The following is a 22,572-nucleotide window of genomic DNA, read 5'->3' as shown; positions in this document are numbered from 1 at the left end:
CGTGTCTGAAGCCATGCTGTGGGCACTGGCTGTGGCTCTCCAAAAGCTCGAGCCACACACATGTGTCTGAAGCCGTGCTGTGGGCACTGGCTGTAGCTCTCCATAAATTTGAGACTGCATCAAACTACTTAAAACAATATACTTAAAGGTTAATTAGTATTCACTGATGGCTGTTATAATCCTTCCAAGCCCCCGGAGAGCTTCTTCTATACCAATAATGCACAATGCATGCATCCAGAAATTGTGCTGACTGCTACAAGGCAGGGAAAGGAATGTGAACACACACTTTAATGAACAGATGAGAACCGAGAGACTGCCACTCTGAACAACTCTTGTAGCCATCTTAGGCACTTACTTTCAGAAATCTCTCCAGATCTCTTTGGGTAAGTAATGAACGGATGTTTGAAAAATAGTTAAGTTTTGACCTTGTGAAACAAAAGTAGAATGACTCATTTGAAGTTTTTATTTTTTTGAAACCATTTAAGAAACAAGAGAATTAGAAAAGGTAATGTGGAGAGTAGAAATTCAAGTAAAGAGAGAATCAAACTATTGTACATAGAGCATAGAATCCCTTCCTTCATAACCACTAAAGTCATGCACATGCCTCGAACACATAGAAAATTGCTTTGGCCACTCTGCGTTGGGTTAACTATAGAGGCAGCAATTCCAAGGCTCAGTGGATGGTGGAAAAGACAGGGTTGCTGAGCTAGCAGGAACAAGACCAGGAACACCATCAATTCTGTCCTACAGCTCTTTTTCTGGTCCTTGTCCATGAACCAGTCACTCTTTATCATGAAGTGACTTGATGGAGTGTTGATCTTATTGCAGGCAGGGAGTGGAAAGCCAAGCAGCTTGGATAAATTGTACATTTCACCATCCTTTCCACTGGCACTGGGAACTGCTCTGTGTTAAAGGCCTGATTTCTCTGCCTCCTGGGTTCATGGACAGATTCCTCTCCCCTTCTTTCACTCCTCTCCCCTCTCCTCCTCTTTTCTTCTCCTCACCCCTTCCCTCATCACAGTTCAAACACCAAGTGGTTAGGTGGGTCATGGGACTGGGACTGGATCTGTGGTAAGGAACACAAGGAAAGCAATAACCCCATTTCTGGGCCCTTAGCATCTGTGCTGTTGTGATGCATAGCTTACTCTCCACCTGTGCCCACAGGCCCCCCGAAGAGGACTCATCAGACTTTAATGCCACTAGATCACATGAGTAGCAGACTGGGTTCCAAATGACTATGTGGACTAGAGGCCCTGCAACCACCCACACTCACACTGGACCAGGGCACAGGTAGGAAAAGACCTGGAAAGCCCAAAGAGTATAAAGATCTTTACCAGACAAGGGCCTCATATCGAAAATGTACTTAGAGCTAAAAATAGTAAGCCCCCGAAAGAAACCCTCAAAGAAACAAAAGACTTAAAGAGTGACTTCTCAGAATATGAAGCAAGAATGGCTAATAGACACATGATGAAATGTTCAACAGCTTTAGCCATAAAAGAAATGTAAATGAAGACAACACTGAGATTCCATCTCATCCCTAGTTAGAATGGCCATCATCAAGGAAACAAAAACAGGTGCTGGAGAGGATGCGTCCAAAAGGGAATACTGTTACACTGCTGGTGTGAGTGTAAACTTGTTAACTACTCTGGAAAACAGTGTGGAAGTTCCTCAAATGACTAAATGAGGGAGGGAAATGGGGACCAAGACATGAGAAAGGGTATCAATGTTTGTGAAGTAATGCCCCTTCTATCTGGTGAATATGATGTAACCCTTCTAGTGATTACAATAAAAATATATGAAAAACAAAAGACTAAATGTAGGACTTCCCTATGACCCAGCAATCCCCTCTGGGCATATCTGACTAATCACAAACAAGACCACACTAAAGCTACCAACATAACCATGTCCATTGCAGCATTGTTCATTGTAGCCAAAACAAGAATCAATCCATCCTCAGTGGATGAACAGATCAAGAAAATTTGAAAGAAAAAAATGTATATATAATGGAATTCTGTGCTTCCATCAGAAAGAATAATATTGTTCCATTCATAAAGAAATGGGAAAACTTAGAAAAAAGTATACTATGTGAAGCAAGCCAGACCCAAATAAACATAAGTTGCATTGTTTCCCTCATTTGTGGTAACTAGAATATGATTATAAATCTACAAGTAAACACATTGAGAAGCAAAAAAATTTTTAAAAAAATGCTGGGACATGATAAATTATAGAAGTCTCTAGATATTCAGACAGTGAGGCCAAAGGAGGATATTCTTAGATGAGTATCACAAAGGCTCAATTGCTATGTGCATATGATTATTTAAAACATGTTTTTAAAATGAACTCCTATAACCGGGAATAATAGATTTTTTTTACTGCTTTGTTTTCATTACTTTTTGTGTTGTTTATCTGTCTTTGTCAGGGTAAGAGGGACACAGAAGGGGAGGCACAAAGGGTGAAGAAATGCAACAGTGATACTCACTAGACACTATGTTGAAAATGAAATATCTAACTTGTGGGCAGGGACAGGAGGAAAAAACTGGGAGTGAAAGAGATGTTGTTCAAAAAGAAACATACTCAATAACTGACTTATGCAACTGTAACTGCTCTGTATATCACCAATAAATTACATACCAATAAATATATATCCATATATAATTATATGTGTGTGCATTCACCACTGATATTTCAGCTGAGAGAATGTAGATTGTTAGCTTATATTCTGTGTCTTCGCATAGATATATATACCCAAACTAAAAGAAAACTATCACAATCATTAAACCATCCTCCCCCAAATAAGAGAAAATCAGAAAGCTTGACTTAATTTCAATTAACTTTAAAGAATAACACTCCGGCATCAAGTACATGGGGAATTCAGTCCCAGCCTTTCACAGGGTTGATTACAACCACACTGGACTTGGGAACAGCAGAAACAGCAGTGGATTGTGGCTTGTGTTCTGGAGAAGACAGCAGGCCACACTTTTCAGAAAGGTAGACAGACACGTGAGGACTGTGGACAGGATACTAGTAAGTTTGTGAATGCTTTTAATATGAATAGTTTATTTGCTGTTTGGAAGCATGCAGGTTTATATTCTTTTAGTTTTGACTGTGTATCTATCAGTTTATATTTTGTGCCTCAAATGAGCGTGTGTGTGTGTGTGTGTGTGTGTGTGTGTGTGTGTTATGTGTGTATGTAGTAGAGGGTCATGGTGATTGAGCCTATGGTTGTATACATACTAAGCAAACGATAGCACTGACCTTTTTGTTTGTGTTTTGGTTTGGTTTCAGGACAAAGTCTCCTCTATAGGTAGGTAGGCCTCATACTTGCAATCCTCTTGCTGCTGTTTTCTGAGCACTGGGATTGCACACGTGCAACACAAAACCTGACTTTATTTTTGAGACGTCATGTATGGAATACAAGGCCCTGTGCATGCCATGTCCATTCATTAATAATGACTTCTTTTTTTGGAAATTTTAGCATATGTATTAGCCATTTCTATATCTTCTTTGATGAGTCATCTTTGAATATATTTCCACCCTTTTCAGTGTTATTTTAGGGATTACATTGCCTTGATTCACTGTATGCATCTGGGGGACCAATACTCAAAAGCCCCAAACCTCAGTCATCCATTTGTATTATATATTCTGTTTCTTTCTTAATTATCTGTCTGAACTCAGGATTCTTGTTTCTTTAGGTACCAGAAATTTTTCTGCCTCCCACACAGAAAGAGCTATCTGTCTTGTACTACAATAATGCCGAGGAAGACACTAAGGATTCTGGTATGGTATACTGGGGTTTGTGAATGGCTATCCTCAATGGAGAGGAAATTGTATCTAAATTAGATGGAAACTGATGTGATGGTTCATTTTGATTGTCAACTCTTCGATTGAGAACCACATGAGAAATCAAACTTCTGGAAGTGTCTATGAGTTGTTTCCAGAGAGGATTAATTAAAGAGAAAACTCCACTCTGAATATAGACAGCGTCTCCAGTAGGTGGGCAGCGTCCTGGGAGAAATAAAAGCAAAAGAACAAAGAAGCTCACTAGTCCAACCACTCCCTCTCTTGCCTTCCTGGCCACCACAAGCTTAGCTGCTTGACTTAGTACATGCTCATGCCATGAAGAACCGAAACCTCTGAAACCTGTGAGCAAACCACACCACTTTACTTAAAGGTATTTTTGTCAAGGTATTTTATTACAACAACAAAACTCTCTAATATGCAAGAATTATATGAAATGGAGACTTCAGAGTAGAACAATTAAAAAACAAGCCATAAGGAAACAACAACAAAAATCTACAAAGCCCACAGCGAGACAATATGAAGCTGTGCCACAGAAGAGATGGGCCGTACCCCTGCTGCCCCAGAAACACAGGAGATCTGTTGCCAGCATGGGTGAGTGAGCTATAAACAAATGCATGTGGCTGTCTTCATGATATGCATTTCAGAGAAGCAGTCTACAACAAATTAACCTAACTTCATGGAGTTCTGCAGAGTTAACACAGCTAGCACCCAGAGAGGGTCCTTTATCATTACAAAGGAATTCTGAACAAGAAGTTGGTAAGAATAGCAAGTAGAGAAAATAATTTCCAAATGATGATGAAGTTTTCCCCAAAGCCCCTTTCTTTATCTAAGGCCTCATTTGAGTGTCTGGAAGCAGGTTATTTCCAGACATGTTTGCTGTGGTTGCCAATCTTATTTTTAACTCAGTCAACATTTTATTAAAGATCTAGGTTAGCCACCAAATCAAATCATTCCCTAATAAATGGGCCCAGAAGATGATGTAATTCTGTATTTAGGAATGCTGTGGTCCTCTTGGAAAGTCCTGTTGCTGGTAGAATGCTCACACCCACAACCCTTCTCAAGCTTGTAAACCTGGCAACTTCAGCCAACCCTCACCCTGAGAGGCTAACTTTGACTAGGCATGGGCATGGGAATCCTTAAAGCTTCTATGCTCCCCAAATGTGTTGTCCAGAGCTAGGCACGGGCAGGAGGAGCAGGATGTCATTGTAGAGGAACTTAGGGCTCTGGTGCCAGCCACATCCGGGTTAAACCTCAGCTTTGTGCCAGGCATTGGTAGCTCTTGCCTCTAATCCTAGCTACTCAAGAAACTGAGATCAGAGGATTGCGGTTCGAAGCCAACTGGGGCAGATAAGTGCATGAGACTCTTTTTTCCTATTATCCACCAAAAATTCAGAAATGAAGCTATGGCTCAAATGGTAGAGTGCTAGCTTTGAACATAAAAAACCTCACGGATGGCACCCAGGCCCTGAGTTCAACTAAACCCTCAGCTTCACTCTTGCTAACTCTGAGATCCTGGTTACATTATAATACCGATTCTCATTCTTTCCTTCGTGAAATGGGAATAAACCTAGCAACTCTAAAAGGTTACAACTGGTTTAAATATGGAATAGAACTGGAATGTAGAGATACCCTTCCTTTGGCCGTCTTGGCTTCACAAGTTTCTAAGTTATCACACTTGGCTGTTTTCAGGCTTGTCTACCCATGTTGATTAAGAACACAGCCATAGAGCCACACGTGGCAGGCTCTGTACACCTGCTCTGTTACTCACTAGTTGTATTATCAGGTGCAAGTTAATTAACCTTCATATGCTCAGACTTTCCACTTGTACAAAGGGGAGAATAAAAAAATATTTTTTCTAACAGTGTTTTGGGGGGATTCAATGGATTTGTACATGCAAGCACAAAGAAACTTCTCTACACTCAGTGATAGCAATACTCATTCATTTTTGACTCTTAGGGAAATAAAATCCAGCATCCCGTATTTAGAAAGCATAATAAAATGTTGCGGTTAACAAGGAACTCACAATAGGAGAATAAGGTTTGTACTTAGAAAGAATTATAAACCAGTGTTAATTACTCATCACAACCGTTTTGTCAGTGAGAAAGACTGGCTCATGGTTGGCTACAAACACCTGGAAGCGTGTGAATGGCTAAGCCTGAGCTTTGACGGTGTCAACACGAAGGAATTTAAAAGACTGGATTGTAGGAGCAAAAGAATACCTTATTCCATGCTTTGGTAGTGAGAGGTATTAGATGGTGGCATAGAAATGGATGTATACAGAGACAGTTAGCACAACATTCGGGGTGTGGGTCATTTTGCAACATGAACACAGGCCTGTCCTTGACACGCCAACTTCTTATAATGTTAGAGTCCGAAGACAATTATAGCACCCCTGAATACTGGCGACCGCGTATGGATTGGGGCAGGGTGGGGAAGGTCAATCAAGGCTACCGCGTTGGCCTGCCCACAGGCAGGAAGCATGGTTCTGTGTGGGCCTGGCGTGTGAGGCGGCCCCTGGGCTGAGCTGTTTTCAGTCCAGTGATAACATGTAATCCTAGCTGTGGAGACATCAAAGTCCTCCAGCCTGTGCTGATTGGGGAAGAAAGCACCCGCCGACATTTGAAGACCCATGTACCCAGCAGTCCGCCCCATTCAGAACTTCATTCAAGCCCCCACACTGAGGAAGATCAAGGGGGGGATTTGGGCTGTGGTCTCCAGTAGTAGAACCATCTGTCCCAGGTGGCCAGACAGGGATCTTGTCCTTAAAGGAATCAGTGCTTTAGGGTCTATAAATAAAGCTTTTAATTTTCTTGAAGGAGCTAGTAATTCAAAATACCATTTTGAGCAAAAAAAAAAAAACCCAAAAGGATAGTGATGAGACCTGGAATTCAAGTTCTTCTACCAGCACTAATAATAATAATAATAGTAATAGTAATAATAATAATAATAATAATATCTATCCTGAGCAAATACTGAAGACAATCCTATTTGGCTTTGTATAATACAAAGTCTCCATCTCTCTCTTCTTTTCATTCCTTTCCTCTTTTCTTTTCTCTTTTATGCCAGTACTGGGGTTTGAACACAGGGCTTCAAACTCTTGATTGGCTATTTCACTCAAGGCTGGCTTGGCATTCTACTATAGGAACCACACCTCCACTTCTTGGTTTTTGCAGATTAATTTGGAGATAAGAATTTCAGGAACTTTTCTTCCTGGCTTGGCTTTGAACCGGGATCCTCAGATCTCAGCTTCCTTGGTAGCTATGATTGCAGGTGTGAGCCACTGCACCTAGCCCTTTCCTTTCACAGAAATGGGAAACATTTATAATTGCTGTCAGTGTAAATTTTCCAAAGGCTAAAGTAGCTCATGATAATCAATACCGTGGCAAAGAGAATATTTTTTATGAATAAGTACTTTTAGAGATGCAGGTTAAGATGTGCAGAGACAAAGAAACAAGAATTGGAGGATTATACCATACAGACAGTCACAAAACAGCTGTTCTAACCCGCCTCCCCTCATGAGTATTGAATGCATTCTTTATGACTACTGAAATGAGGAATTTGTAGCTTGGTGCTTTGTCTTGTTGTTAAACACTGAGGGGAAGAAACACTGGGAAAGCAGGCTCTCAACAACAGGAGGCACTCATAAACGTAAAAGCAAACTTCCATGTGTAAGTAACCAGTGATGAGACAACATTTACACACAAAAAACCAAGCTAGTACCAAGTATATAATATAAAGTAACATATTATAAATCTATTAATGTCCTGCCTCATTTGCTATTAAGACAAAGAAGTTAAACCCATGAATGTGTAAGGGCCTAAAGACAGGAATTTCATAAGAGCTGTGGAAAAGGGTGGACAGTTCCCCAAACGTTCAAATACCAAGTTCTGTTTCTAGATATACATCTTGGAGAAATGCAAACATATATTCACACATACCCTATAAGTTTGTTATAACAGCACTATTCAGAGCAACCGAAAACTGTCCAAAACAGCACACTTTGCTTGGCAAATGGCCACTAACAGATCAATGGACATGCAGTGATGCCACTGCCGTGTCTGCTGCTGAGGTGTTGACACCCCTGGGCGAGAAAAAACTCACACGCCGCTACATGGCTGGTCTTCACACTAAGAGAAATAAGGCTAACACGAGTTCACATCGTCCAGTTCTTATTTTAGAAAATATACAGAAGAGGCAAAAATCACATCAGTGGTCACCAGGGTTGGGGGCAGAGGACGGATGGAAGTGATCACTTCACAGTTTTCAGCCAGAGGCGCGGTGTCTGCATAGCACATGGAATGCCCCAAACACCACGGAGTCAGATGCTTTTATTTTTGGTCTTTTCTCTTTTGGTATTGGGGTGTGAACCCAGGACATTGCACTTGCTAGGCAAATGCTAAGCCACTGAGCTACATCCCAGCCCACAGATTAATATACTGCCACAATTAATTATATATTGTATACATCTTGCCTCAATTAAAAATGGCATATGTAATAACAGTATAGTACAAATATGGCTTAGTTTATTAAATGGCAAAATAATACCTTAAATACTAGACAACTCATCTGTAGCTCACTTTTTCACTTCTTTGTCACGTATATTCTTTCACATATGCTGGATGTGTGCTCAACATTATTAGAGATGAAATGTATTATATGGACAACTGTTGCAAATCCAGATTAAAGCATCCAAGATGAGCTATCACAGGTGGATTTACAGATATTCTCATTACCATTATGCAAGCTGTGCAGTTTCTAGTTCACAGCAGTTCCTGGGGTTTCTATATCCCTTGTGACCCAACCACTAATGCTTCTTACTTCGCAGTAGCCAAAACTATTCTCACCTCCTGAGCTCGGGATTGTTTTCCCCGGCCCATTTTTCTATGCTTGATTAGTATTAGGAATGGAGAAAAGAAAAGAGCAAGCCTCACCGACACAGGGCAGCGTGTAGCCGAGCTGGGCGTCGTGGACAAACTGCCGGTCGTTGAGTCTGGTCACACAGTACAGGTGGAAGCAGTCCAGGCAGATCACGTGGCGATGGTTGCAGGGAAAGACCAGGACAGGGTTCCTGCACAGACAGAGGACAGGTTTCCTGTGAGGCCCACGGGGTGGGAAGGAAGCGTGTGCTTTGCCATGTCTTCTGCTCTGGAAGGTGGCTCAGAGTAAGCTCTGTATTGAGACCGGCTGCCGGGACAAGAGCTCAACTATGCTAAGGCTGCCCCTTAACTACTGTCGGGGCTCTATGAACTATAGAGAAGATCGATTTCCGTAGTCTTGAATTTTGATAACAATGCATTTATCGATCCATTGTTTACACTTGAGGGCAAGTATAATTTCTTTCTTCAAGTCTTCCCTGATTCATAATTTCCAATTAGCACCGAAGCTTCTCCCTCCCACTGTCTCCATTTCCACTGACCTGTTACGAGGTCGTAGCATTGACTTGTTTGCCTTTGCCCCGTGATCTCCTTGAGAATGGCTGCTGTCCTGACATTATATCAATATTCCCACAGGACTAGGCATTGTAAGGTTTAAAATCAACGTCCCTTGGATTTCATTATAATGGCATACAAAACTGAACTTCCTCAAACCCCAAAGGAAAATCAAGTGCAAGCAAAACAGGTGTGTATTAAGTTACTCACACTTCCTTACCAGACTGAAAAATAAAAGTTACAAATAAGAAATCAGCCAACTGCATACCATGCAAATATTCTATTTCTGAAGTTATGGTTTAAGGGATTATTAATGAATCAATACATACAATTCCTAAGAATTTTAGATTCACTTAAAACACTTTATAGGAAAACAAATCTCTTGAAAAGCCCTGGAATTTTGCTGGCAAATGAGCCATGAGGCTTGAATATATTAGTTTAATTTAAGAGCAGTCTGAAAGCAATTTTAGTAGTTAAAAAAGTTATCGAAAGCAATTTAGTTATGTCTACTGCCTAGGTAATAATTAGTAAATACAAAATAAACATGTTCCTTGCAAATTCAGTTCTTAGCACTTGCAAGAGTTTTTCAAAGGTCCTTTCCTTTAAAAATTAATATTAAATATGAATACTGAGAAGAAAATTTCATTTTTAATAATTGCTATTGTAAAGATGATGTACAGAGGGGTAGAGATTCCATGAGTCCGGTAATGAGAACATTTCATTTTGAACAGTGTTTGAACTAGTCTCTCCCTGGTTTTTCCCTCCTGACCCCGCCTCAGAAGATAATTTAACACCTAGTTGTTTTTCCACACTCTCGTTTGATGTTTACTTTGAAACCACATCTCCTATAACATAAAGAGGAGAAAGCATCCCCAGGCGAGCAATGCCACAGCCACGTTAATTCCAGCAAGCTAACTGCGTCCACGTGACTGTGTGCTGCTTTCTCTGCTGACCTGGCAGAGGCTTTTCAGGGCCTTCAACTTTTGTTTCTAGGGCCTCAGTTTGTTAACATCGACTGCTCTGGATTTTTAAGTTGTTCTCTCCTAATGACTCCCTTTGAAGGAGATGGAGATGAAACACAAAGCTTCTCCTCTCTTCACCCTTCACCTGGGGCCGGCGTACCACGGTGCATGACTCATGTAGCTGCTCTATTGGACCGCTCTCCTCATAGCCAGGCTGTGCGAAATCTTGTCCACTCTGCTTTTGGCAACATGGCAGACTAAGGCCCTGATAGGCTGTCAACAAGGGAGATTATAGCGAAACTACCAGAGGGTTTGTAAAAAGGCTTCTAGGTAGGACAAGCCTGAAAAGGAAACATAGAAACATCCCGGCAGAGGAAATAAAAAGAAAACTTATAAAATCGAATCAGTCTGCCCAGGAGATTCCATTTCTCTCGAGGCTGAGAGGGCCGTTTGTAGCCCTGAGGCCCCCGTGGGGCTCCTTTCCCAGCAGAGTCAGCCTTCTGCGGGAAGACAGCAGCCCACACGTGGCGCCTCCGTCAGCTTCAGCGAAGCTTACCACAGAATCCACAGAGCATCTGCCCTTCTGCTTGATGATGACATCATGTGTTTGAAACAGATTCATGAGAAATTCCAAGTACATTATTTCATGAGATAAATTCTATGGCTATCCAGGGGCCCACCACAGAAAAGGTTGGTTATTTTTCAAATTTTTCAAGTACTATTATTATTATCTTTGAGTAGTTGTGCAAAGGCGTTGTCCTTCGACAAAGCAGTTTATGAATGCAGGGCGTCTTGATATGTCATCCTTTTCAACATTCTCACCCACCATCCCTCGTTTTTCCTACTTTTTAAGGCTAAACATTAAAATTTTTTTTTTGCCATTTAACAAAGCGCTTTATGTGCTCAATGCGTTTGATCTCTGTCATTCCTTCAGCACCCATGCCAGTGACTTGGATGGAGTTTACTAAGCAGAGGGTGAGGCGGCAGTGATGCAGGCGTGGGGTGAGAGGATGGGGTGGGTCACACTCGTCACCTGCAGCACTCACATCCCACGGGCCTTTTGTTCTTTCCAACCTTCCTCGATGCCCTTTCCTCAAATTACATATAAATGTTAATTGATCAATCTAAAAGTGATTTTACCTGAATGAGCCAGATTACAGAGCAGTTAATTAAAGGTTAAATAAACCTCTCAATCATATGTAAAAAGAATTATAAATGTGTTACTTGACATTACTGAAGAGTTATTTGTAAACAATTATTTCTCTAGTTTTTTTCCTGGGAGTGGCTACTGGAGTTTGAACTCAAGGCATCATGGCCACACAGCTTACTTATTCAGCAGGCACTTTACCACTTGAGCCACGCTTTCAGGCTAGATTTTTGCTGGTTATTTTGGAAATGAAATTGCTTGCACTTTTCTGTCTAAACTGGTCTCAAACTATCATTCTCTGGATCTTGGTCTCCTGAATATCTAGGATTACAGGGTAAGTAATTGGTGCTGAGCTCTTTTTATTACAAAAGCAATTCAAAGACATTTGGCTCCCTGTGTAGCAAGCACAGTTGAGAGGGTCTTAGTTAATCAAGATATAGGGCAGATGGGGTCGAATGATCAAAATGGTGACACTGATTGAGATGCGCTGTAATAATAAACTGCAGTTTAGAATGGCAACTCCCTTTTGTACAGTTCTTAAGGGCAATAAAAATATCACTAAAAATAAAGGAACCTATCCACATTCTTCTCAAAGATGAGCATTGTTACACTTTTCCAAACACATAAGCTAGTATGTGGATGAAATGACATAAAATTAGATCTATAGTAACCAAAGTGGGATCCAAGTTTTCTTATTTTCTTATTCCTCATCTGTTCTCTCTCCCTGTGTTTTTGTTTTCCCCACCCCCACACTCCAGATCTGTGTCTGATTCTTACACACACATTGTCATCAATGCACGTTCCTTTCCGCATGGCACGGGCTCCTGTGTGCACAACAGCGCGTGGCTCCAGAGCTGTGTCAGGACAGTCTGGCAGAGCCCGCCTGTGCGCTCCTGTAACAAGGTCCTGAGCTCTGAGGAAAGGGAGCAGTCTTGGCTAGGGCACAGCTCAGCGGGAATGGCAGTGCATCCATGTGCTATGATGTGCGATGGCTATGTCCCTGCGGCCTGACAGAATGCCAGACAGTCCATGAGGTGAAGACCCTTCGCTCAACTTCCAGAAGGCCATTGAGCGAATCATCTTTAAAGTAGATTCTCCATCACAGAGCAAGCCAAAAGGTGGCCATGACACAGGCTGGCATCTGGACTACAGCCCTGAAAACAAGAACTCTTTACCTGAGCCTGCTGAGTCCCTGGTCCTGTAAAACTGCAGACAACATGCAGTGTGGTCTTACAGCCACTAAACGGTGGTGTAGTTCATTATGCAGCAGGGTCCCTCTGCTACAGGCTAAGCGGAGAAAGAACGCACATGAAGATATCAAGACCTAATAGAATGCATAAGACAGTCCTGTTGGAAGGAGGACTGCAATTCTAGGGCATTCTAAGCTGAGAGAAGTCTGTGCAGTTGAGAAAATATAGGGCTTTGTCCCAAAGCAAAGCAAAATTACACTTACGTGTGTGTGTGTGTGCACGTGTTTTTATGTGCTATCTTTTATGTATCTTTTCACAATGGGGTGGATGTATACCTGTAAGACACCAACAGTTAAATAATGTGAGTGAAAATTTAAAAAAAAAATAGGAAAAGTATTCCTGAGGAAAATAGACACTAACAGAAAAATTTCAATTGTAGGAGAGAATCTTGGAGTTTAGCAAATGCTTGGACCTTCTCACTTTTAACATATTTGTTATGCTTCAGTTAGCAATGTTTCAAGGCTCTCTATAAATTCTGTACATGAAGAATTCTGACTCCTGGGAATTTACAAAAGTACTTGATTAGATGAAAAATAATTAGAGGAGAAAAAGCGTCACTGTTAAATAACTTGAATTCCTCTCTTAGTGATTGTCATTTTAAATCCCTTTGAGTTAGCGATGGCTTATTAAATGAAAAGCAAACAATATCAGAAATAAAATGCATTTTAGTGCGTCCTGCATTTGGCAAGACTCCTTGTACCACGCTGCCTACACATAATCACAAAGTCAGACTCAACTTTTAGAAAGGAAAATGAGCCCCAACCATTGAAAGACCCTGCCATTCCTTCCAGCTGCCAGCTTTTAAATCCTTTGCCCATGAGTCTTCTCAGAACCAGTGCCCCCGTGAAGGTCCCGGGCGACTCTAACCAAGCTCACTGACTCCCTCCAGCTTCTTCTTTCTCCTCTGCTCACCTTCAGCGTCACTCACTCTGCACCGATGCTCTCATCTGACATGTGGCCCCTCTCAGTATTACTGTATAGACAATACACGTGGGGTACAAACCCTTTCCATCTTCATTTCTCACCCCTCCACTCTCATGATACACTGCAACAGCCAACGCATGCCACCATACAAGTAAGCAGGAAGAATCTATCCCCGCAGGAGTTCCTACTCCCCAGAGGCAGAGGAGGAGCGGTTGCTTCCTTGCCTAGTGAGTGCTGCATTGAGATGAGCTTAGAGAGGCTATGGCTTAACTTGAGTTCTCTCACTGGGCAAAACCTGTGTCCGTGCCCACCCCCTCCCACATGTAGCCTCGCCCAGTTTAATCAGCACAGCCGGCCCCTCCTCCCATCCAGTCATCACTCCAGCCCCTACCCAGTCCCTCGAGCATATCTGGTGACTTAGGTTATGGCAGCTCTTGGCACACATATATGAACCAGGTATCCACTGCCAAAGTAATAGGCAAAGTCCTCCAAGGTAAGACCGAGCAAGCCTGGTCAAGAAAGGAGAGGAAAATACCTGAAAATACTTGAGATGTAATAAACTAGGTGACCATGGAAAACTATGCTGTCTCTTCTCATCCTACACCCTGAGAATCTATCAAATTCCACATTCTTCTGAAAACCAATGACATTGCTTTCATTCGTCACATATGTGAGTCTGTTTTCCTGTAAAACTTAGAGTTTGGCTGAATTGGGTTCTACCATTTATAACATTTGGAGTCACTGACAAAATATAGATTGCTCTACGGAAATGATAAAGTCATGATGCCAGCAAAAATTACTAGATTATGAATTTCCTCCAAGAGTTTCAACCTAGGAAGACACCTAAGTTCAATATAACTAATATACTTTCTCTCCAAATCTGATTTCTGTTAACAGGCTGAACCCAAGCATAACAACACAATGACTTCTGAGGTTGTGGATTGTAACTATTACAGCACAACCGTAGATATTAGAAATAAAACGTTTTTTTTCCCTTTTAGAAAATTAAGTATAGTGCACAGAGGTCAATGTACTTGGCAGTATCTCCTTACTATAACCTGATTCACCAGAGCACTTCCCTCTTGCTAAGGCATTAGGCATCACGGACACAGGACTGTCTGGGAACCAGTGGCTCATACTTCTAATCCTAAGTACTCCAGGGGGTGGGTATTTGAAGGACTGACACTCAGCTAGTGAGACCCCATCTCAACCCTCCCAAATATTTTGAACTCAGTGGTCCATGGTTATATCAGAAATGAGGGAGGGCCAAAATAATCTAGGCCTGCACAAGGGAACAGACCCCCATCCTTGCCCTGCCCCCCAGAAGAAAAACTAAACCAAATGGCTTAAAACTGTGAATCAAGCAGTAGAACACCTGCCAAGCAAACACAAGGTCCTAGGTTTAACCTGCAGTACCATCATAAATAGTTGATAAGCTGTCATGAAATATAAGTTGCATGTTCTGAACTAGAAATTCCAAAGGGTGAATGATTCATGGGGGAAAACACACTTCATTTAAAAAATCATGATATGTCTCCTGTGCTGATTTACCTTGATTATGAATTGGATGGGCCTAGGATATTAGTAAAGCACACTTTCAGGTGGGTCTATGTGGACATTTACAGAGAGGATTGACATGTAGGAGAGCAGTGAGTGGGGAGACCCGCCCTTCTATGGGGGGTATTCCATAAACAGGGGGGAGGAGGAGGGAGAGGGAGGAAGGGGAGGAGGAGGAAGGAGAGGAAGGGGAGGAAAAGGAGGATGAGGAAGGGAGGAAGAGGAGGAGGAGGAGGAGGAAGGAGGAAGAGGAGGAGGAAGGGGAGGAAGAGGAGGAAAAGGAAAAGGAGGAAGGGGGAAGAGGAGGAGGAGGAAGGGGGGAAGAGGAGGAGGAAGGGGAGGAAGAGGAGGAAGAGGAGGAGGAAAGGGGGAAAAGGAGGAGGAGTAAGGAGGGGAGGAGGAGGAAGGGGGAGGAGGAGGAGGAAGAAAAGGAGGAGGAAGGGGAAGAAGAGGAGAAAGAGGAGGAGGAAAGGGGGAAAGGGAGGAGGAGTAAGGAGGGGAGGAGGAGGAAGGGGGAGGAGGAGGAGGAAGAGGAGGAGGAGGAAGAGGAGGAAGAGGAGGAAAGGGAGTAAGAGGAGGAAAGGGAGTAAGAGGAGGAAAGGGAGGAGGAGGAGGAGGAGGAGAAGGAGGAGGAGGAGGAGAAGGAGGAGGAAGGGGAGAAAGAGAAGGAGGAAGAGAGAAGCTTGAAGCTAGGAACATTTTCTGTGTCTGCTTCCTGGCTCCCAGGATGTGAGCTTCCCTGTTCCTATGTCCTCCTTTACAAGATGAACCCAAATCTCTGAAACCATGAACCACGTATTTTGTCACAGCAGTGGAAAGTGTGAGGGACAGGACTTGCTAGCCCACAATTTACAGAATAGTTTCACGGACCCTCAGAATTATGTCGGATGTCAAGGTGCTTCAAGATGATCCTGTCAGGAACATTCTGTTGGGATGAGCGATACGTATGTCAGGAAAGAAAGCTAAAGTTAAGATTTCACGTGAAGCCATCTCTGGGCTGCATCATTTGCATAGAGCTCTTGTGTGTTGCAATGATTTAGCTGTTGGAGATGCTGCCTGTAATTCATACTGACTGGTGCAAATAGCTCTTCTTTGGTTTTTCCTCTGTGAAAATCAGCAAGAAGCAGATAATGCCCAGCTCCTTTACAGAAGGCATTGTGCTAAGTTGAGAAAGCTATGAAGACATATCTTGCATGGATAATAATCCTACTGTGAAATAAATTGTCCTGGTGCATCTTCCACTCTCAGGACAGTAAGTATGAATGTGCTCAGAATCAGTGCAGTGGCTGTGGATGTTAGGAGTGATTTAGCAGAAGAAATTATTACAGACACCAGGTGGTAGATAAAGGATCTATCCCTGGCTGCCAGCTCACCAGGACCTTGCCCAGATTCTATGACACTGCTCTTGCATTCATCTTTAAAAAAGAGTAAATGGGTACTAATAGAATACTAAGTCTTTTCATGCTTTTATCAGAGAAGCATGAAGACCCAGTAGTTTGAGATGCAAAGTAGTTTGAGATGAAGATTCCCTTTTACCACTAAAAGAAAAATATATAGATGTCACAAAATAGCTCTCCATTGGAAATGTCTCAAGATGAGGAGGTGCTGTGAAATATCTGAAGAATTATTACGTAGAGTCAATTTTAAAATATCACCAGGAGTAGAAAATTTGTGGGACATAGGAAAGTTATTTTTTATACTTTACTTTTATTTAGTTGGTTTTATACAAGCTAGAAAAGCAGTAAATAGTATCCCAAAATATTTCTCTAAAATAAGTATAATAAAAATCAATATGGCATAGTAATACAAACCTGAATGAATTGATACTAATAATGTGCACAAAGCCTTGCACACCGGCTGGCAGTGGGAGGTTGGGGTGGGGGAGGTGGGCAGAGACCCCCTATATGAGTGGGGAGGACCACAGTGAACCCTGAAACCTATAAACAAGGAGTTGCAACTTGAGCCAACCTCAGACAGACTTTAGATATGGAAATCTGAAGTATCTTCAATACACAAGATCCCATATCTTCTTTTCCAAAGCTTTAGAAGTTCAGCTTTACCTGAAATCCTGGATGCCAGCTTTCTCTGACATCTTGTACAAATGTATATGATGTTTATAAAGGTAAGGAATAAGATTTCTAAGAGTTTTCTCCCCTAAAATCTTACGAAGACCGAGACCTTGGTCTAAGATAATCAAGGAAGGTATATTAGTACCAAAATAAAAGCACAAAATGAAAGCCTCATAAAGTATCTTGAATAACTTTTCACAACTAAATGTAACTAATGTAGCAATGTATGTAGTTAAATATCTGTCTCTCTGTCCTGACTGCGCTGGAGATGGTGGAGATGGACCCCAGGGCTTTTCACATGCTAAGCATCCTCTGTACACTGCCCGGCTTCAACTCCATTCTCTTTTCCCTCAGGGTCATCTGGTCCCCGGAGGCAGGCAGCCCTCCATCGAGGGACAGCCGAGTGGGGCCTGGACACCCTTCCCTCACCACTCCTACCTCATTCTTCTCTCATTTTCTCATCCATGTTCCTCTCAGACCAGACATCCGAAAACCAACCAGCTTTTGTTAAGTCAAGCGTTTTTATTTTTGGAACAGCTGGGCTCCACTGCTGCGGGTATGGCAGAAGACCACCGAGAGAGCCCGATCCTGTGCAGCCCTTGGTAGTAAATGCTTGCTTTACTGCTGCCCCAGGCTCCTGACCTCATAAACACCTGGGGTCCCCAGTGCCCGACTGACCAGTGGTGCTTAGCAAAGGTTTATGTTCTGTGTGATTGACCAGCTGACTACAAGTGAACAGAGACGAGAGGGAAAGCAATTTTTGAAGTGACCACAGGAACGTGGTAGGCGGCTGGTGCTGAGTTAAGGCAGCCAAGCTGCCTCTGAAATACCATCTCGCTCCATTCAGGCCACTTCTTTGGATTAAACTAAACTGGGTCATCCAGAGAGCTGACTGGAGCTCAGAGAATATCTGATGCTCACAACGTTAACAAGATGGAAAGGAAGAGGAGTGAGGGCTGAGAGAGGGTGTATAGGCCAGAGACAGGAGTTCCCCGCCCTGCACAAAGGTCCTGGTCTCCTCTACACCAGGCACTGCCTGGGGCTGCGGGTGTGGCCAGCCTTTAAGTTGGAAAGGACAGCTAGGAAGCAGAAGAGGACCTGTCTGCTAGTGAGGAATGATTGTATGAAAACTGGATGGGGTCGGATGGCGAGCTGCTGCCCACTGGACAGTTGTGGACACGGCCTCGGATGACCTTGCCCGCTAACTCTGCCCGGGCTGATGGAGGGCTAGGTGGAGGAGAGCCCAGAGGTTGAAGACGTGGACACTGTTGAAACAGTGGCTCTGTGTGGAGGGAGCCAGGGGACTGTGAGCAGATGAGGCCTAAATCCTTAGAGCAGCCACGTGAGGCCTGGACGTTCCGCTTAGACGATGCAAGTCCTTAACCAGGGTTCAACGGAATGACACTTTAGTTTGAAATTTCCCTAACTTTATAACACACTGTTTGCCCCCTGACAAGGAAGGAAAAGGAGAGTCTTGGGGATTGTTCCAGGAACACTGGATGAGGGGATCAAGCTTGGACTCAGTAGTGCTGTGGAGAGAGTGCTGGATGGGCGGGATGATAAGAGACTTTGTGTGTGCCCTCTTAGCCCCTTTCCTTTTCTGCCAACTTGAACAGATTCCTTTATTGAAGGAATTCTCAAGACCCTGTCCCCAAATCCATGGGATCACTGTTACAAAACTCTCACCTTTCCAGTTGCTTTCAACTAGAAATGGAGACTTTCTACCGCCTTATAAAATGGAACTCAAGGGCTTTGCGTGTGGTCTTAAGTGAACGGTAGCAGAAATAGACATGAAACTAGGAAGTCCCTGGCAAAGACTTACAACCAGCCCCTCTTCTCCCAGGGCCATCCGCTATCCTCCATTGTAAATGTCCCCAAAGGCTCATGTGTGCAGAGCTCGGTCACAAAGGCAATAACATTCAAAGGCAGAGCTTTGGGGAGCTACTGGGAGATCGGAACGCACGCGTGAACCAGCCACGGATGATTTCTTAATCTGATGGGAATTCATATTGGGAAGAGGCGGCAATTTAGGAGTCGGCCCTACATTGGAGGGTGTGGGCCCGGGCTGAATGGATCATTCCTCTCTCCCCCTCTGTCTGCCTTTCTGTTTTTCTGGCTGTGTTTGTCTTTCCTTTTCACCCTTTGCTTCATGTCTCCTGGCGCCTCCTCCTGCTAGAAGCTGGAGGGGTGGGGAGACGCGGTGAACAGGCTGCCCACCTGAAGCACTGCTTCAAGATGGAGGCATTTGAAAAGCAGTAAGTACGCACAGGAAGCCATAGTAATTTTCCCCTTTCTTCTCACATGAAAGAGGCATTCCCTGCACTAGGAGAAGGGGAACATTCACAGGTCATGTCATGTTTTGTCACGTTACATCACGTGATGGCACTGGGTGCCAGTGGCCACAGTTTGAAAATGCTTGTCTTTCTGTCGCCTCCACATGCAAATTCATTTCCCCCACAGTCGCTCCTTTCTCTGGCCTGGTGTAAAAGCATGCGGCTTTGCCATGCCCTTGGGTTTTTGGATCCCTATGAGGCTCCTGCGCATAGATAAATCTGTATTAAGTCTGGGTGCTCTTCCCATGACGTCCTCTCACACCGCCAGGGCCCTTGGGGGACAGACACAAAGGTCGCCTCCCCTACAGCCTGCTTCTCCCCTTAGCAGGTGTGACAGGCAGGCACAGGTCCAGAGCGTGTCCAGCGGGGCCCCTCCTCTTGTGTCTTGCCCTTGACTGGACAGCCCTCGTTGGGTCAACAGTGGTTCAAGGATGATGCCCACACCAAGCAGACAGGACGCAGAGCTGGGACGCAGAGGGCAGGGCGGCAGACATCACTGCCTCTGTGACGCACAGTGCCACACCATGGCGGCTTGTCACTCAGTGCCAGCTCCCCGGAGACCTTCCACATGACCTGCGCATGCAGCACCCACTGGACGCCCTGCCTCCAGTGGCAGACTGAGATGCCACTGGCCATGGAAGAAGAAGTTCTGAACACACATGCCAATGCCAACACCAACATCGCCCCCAGGACCCCTCTGTTCTCTACACACTGAAAGGAAGCAGAGAAGACTGAGCTAAAGGACAAGGGGGCCAGTGCCCGTGCCAGGCTCAGGAGTGGCGGGAAAGGGACCCTGGATGCCTGGGAGGCTTTGGCAGCAAGGGTGCACTGACTGCTACCAGCTAGGGCACAGCAGGCTCGGGCCAGCGCCCAGCTTCAGAAGAATGCTAGAGCGCAGTGGAGGCTCAAGCTCCCCAGAGACCCCGGCACCTCGTGTTGTGCCAGGTGGCCCGGGAGGACATGGGAGATAAGGCAGGCACCGGGGCCCTTGACGGCCACACATGAGGGTGTGCAGGAACCGCCTTAGGCTTTTAGCTTCCAGGGAAGAATTTGCCAGGCAGCCTGTGATGGGAAGATGGAGCCTGGCCTCTGCTGTGGGTCCATGGGGCCAGGCCTCTGGGCCCTCGGTCCCCTTGCTGCCTCCACTGCTAAGGCCCGGCCTGCGGGAGAGGCCCTCAGCGGGATGGAGAAGAGAAGGTGGGCACCTCATGGCAGACAACTCCCCATCCATCTCAGAAGCCCTGAACTGCCCTCGCTAGGCCTGTGCTCTTCCCATCTGCAACCTCTACTGTGGCACAATGGCCACGTCCACACAGTTTGCTTTGGCCATGGATATCAACCAACCATGATGGCTTTCTACCCTCAGAGAAGAAGGCACACCTGATCATCACAAGCTAGAAGATTGCTGCAGGAGAAACGGGACAGAGCGGGGGTGTCAGGAAGGCTTCAACTGCAAGGCACGGGCATCCGGGCCACCTTTGCCAGCTTATACCAGGAATGTGTGGGCTCTGAGGAATTCCCCGCCCCAACCCCTCGCCTTTGAGGGGTCTCCACTCTGCTGTGCCTAGGGTCAGAGCAGTGCGTCAGAGGCCTCCTGTGCTCATCCCTTGCATCAGGGCTTCTCCAGTGCCCAGATATCCTGGGAGCCTCCTCTCTGGGTCACTTCCCACTGCTGCTCTGGGGTTCGCTTGGCTTGCCAACCTACGCACCATGGTCTGCCTCTGAGCTGCTCTCCTCTCCAGCTCCAACCCCTTTCCAGGGCACAGGTGAGGTGCTTGCTGGTTTGTGAGCCCAGAAAATGATGATTTGGTGTACGTGAATGTTCTCTCTCAAGGAGAAGTGGCGGTTCTGGGAAGAGGGGCATCTCTCGGGTCCACCTGGGGCAGATACTGCTATCTCGGCTGGCTCCTGGGACCAGGAGGCTAAGCTCTGAGAGAGCCACTCCGAGGCACACTCATTTCTCTTCTTGGCCAAGGACTCAGGAGCTCATCCCCAGAGTAGTTCTGCCCCTGCCACAGGCTTTGAAGGAGGATCTGGGGCACAGAAATGAATCACAAAAGGAATTCAAGGATGAGCAGAGGCCTGGTATAGGAGTGCATGCCTGGAATCCCAGCACTCAGAAGGCTGAGGTAGGAAGGTCACAAAGTCCAGGCCAATCTGACTATAAATCAACCAGACTTGAGGACTGTCCTCGGGCAGGGCTTCTCTGGCTCCACTGGTGCAGATGGTGCAGACAAAGCTGCGGACTTGGTTTGAAAAATAACTTGGTGGTATCCAAGTGGCTTGTTAAGTGATGTGCTTGAGTTCTAACACTAGCGCTGTCACAAAAATAAAAAAATACAAGATACAGAGAAACAGAATATGTATATGTACATATATATATATATGTACAAATTATACACACATGGTAGGAAACTTAGGAAGGGAACATGTATAAAATTTCTCTATTAAAACAAGCAATCCAATATAAATGGATAAAGAGTCAACAGACAGGACAACAAAGAAGATACTGGAAAGTCCAACACACTCTTGAAAGTTGTCACATATTAGAAGCAAACTTAGACAATTAAGCGACCCCTGCATCCCTCCTGAACTAAAATGACCAAGGCCGCAGACACCAGGATTGGAGACACACAGCCCTCAGGGCTCCACACACAGCTCTCAAAGCAGTCTGATAGCTTCTGTGGAACAGTGGCTGTACCCACTCCACCCTAAGTCACTGCCCAGGAGACATGGGCCAGACAAAACCTTGCCCACAAACGTTCTTAGCAGCATGGCTTGTGGTATTCCAAATAGTACAGCATCCACACAAAAACTGCAATCAAGGTGGAGTGGAGGCCACGATAGTCGGAGGACAGAGCCAGCTTGTGGCAGGCAGGCAGGCAGGCAGGCAGGCAGGCAGGCAGGCAGGCAGGCAGGCAGGCATTTCTCTCAACCTCATTTCTCCTGACCTCTACAGTGAAGCAATCAGAGGTACAGGCAAAGGCTGTATGTAAAGGTATTCATTGAAAAGGATAAAATACTTAAACTTTGGTTTGTAAATTTATAAAACATAAAAGCAAATGTAATCTATAAACAATCATTTCTACCTTGCAAACAA

At 44.5% G+C, this 22,572-nt stretch overlaps 1 protein-coding gene and 1 long non-coding RNA gene across 2 annotated transcripts in view; one reads left to right on the top strand and one right to left on the bottom strand.

Moving 5' to 3' along the window:
* The window catches only part of Prkn (parkin RBR E3 ubiquitin protein ligase), a 912,456-nt gene that overhangs the window by 262,026 nt on the left and 627,858 nt on the right, over window positions 1–22,572 (bottom strand). Inside the window, 1 exon segment of the mRNA XM_090337856.1 lies at window positions 8,733–8,869. Within this exon segment, the coding sequence (XP_090193982.1) occupies window positions 8,733–8,869 (137 nt within the window).
* On the top strand, window positions 24–5,399 carry LOC150059452 (uncharacterized). Its single transcript, XR_016536367.1, has 4 exons — window positions 24–383; window positions 1,165–1,290; window positions 2,892–3,024; window positions 3,693–5,399. It is a non-coding gene; the product is annotated as an uncharacterized LOC150059452 (long non-coding RNA).

Source organism: Megascapheus bottae, chromosome 8, assembly GCF_031878675.1.
Source record: "Megascapheus bottae isolate mThoBot1 chromosome 8, mThoBot2.hap1, whole genome shotgun sequence".
NCBI lineage: Eukaryota > Metazoa > Chordata > Mammalia > Rodentia > Geomyidae > Megascapheus > Megascapheus bottae.
The sequence above is the reverse complement of the archived record's forward strand: the minus strand, read 5'-3'. Positions and strand labels throughout refer to the sequence as shown.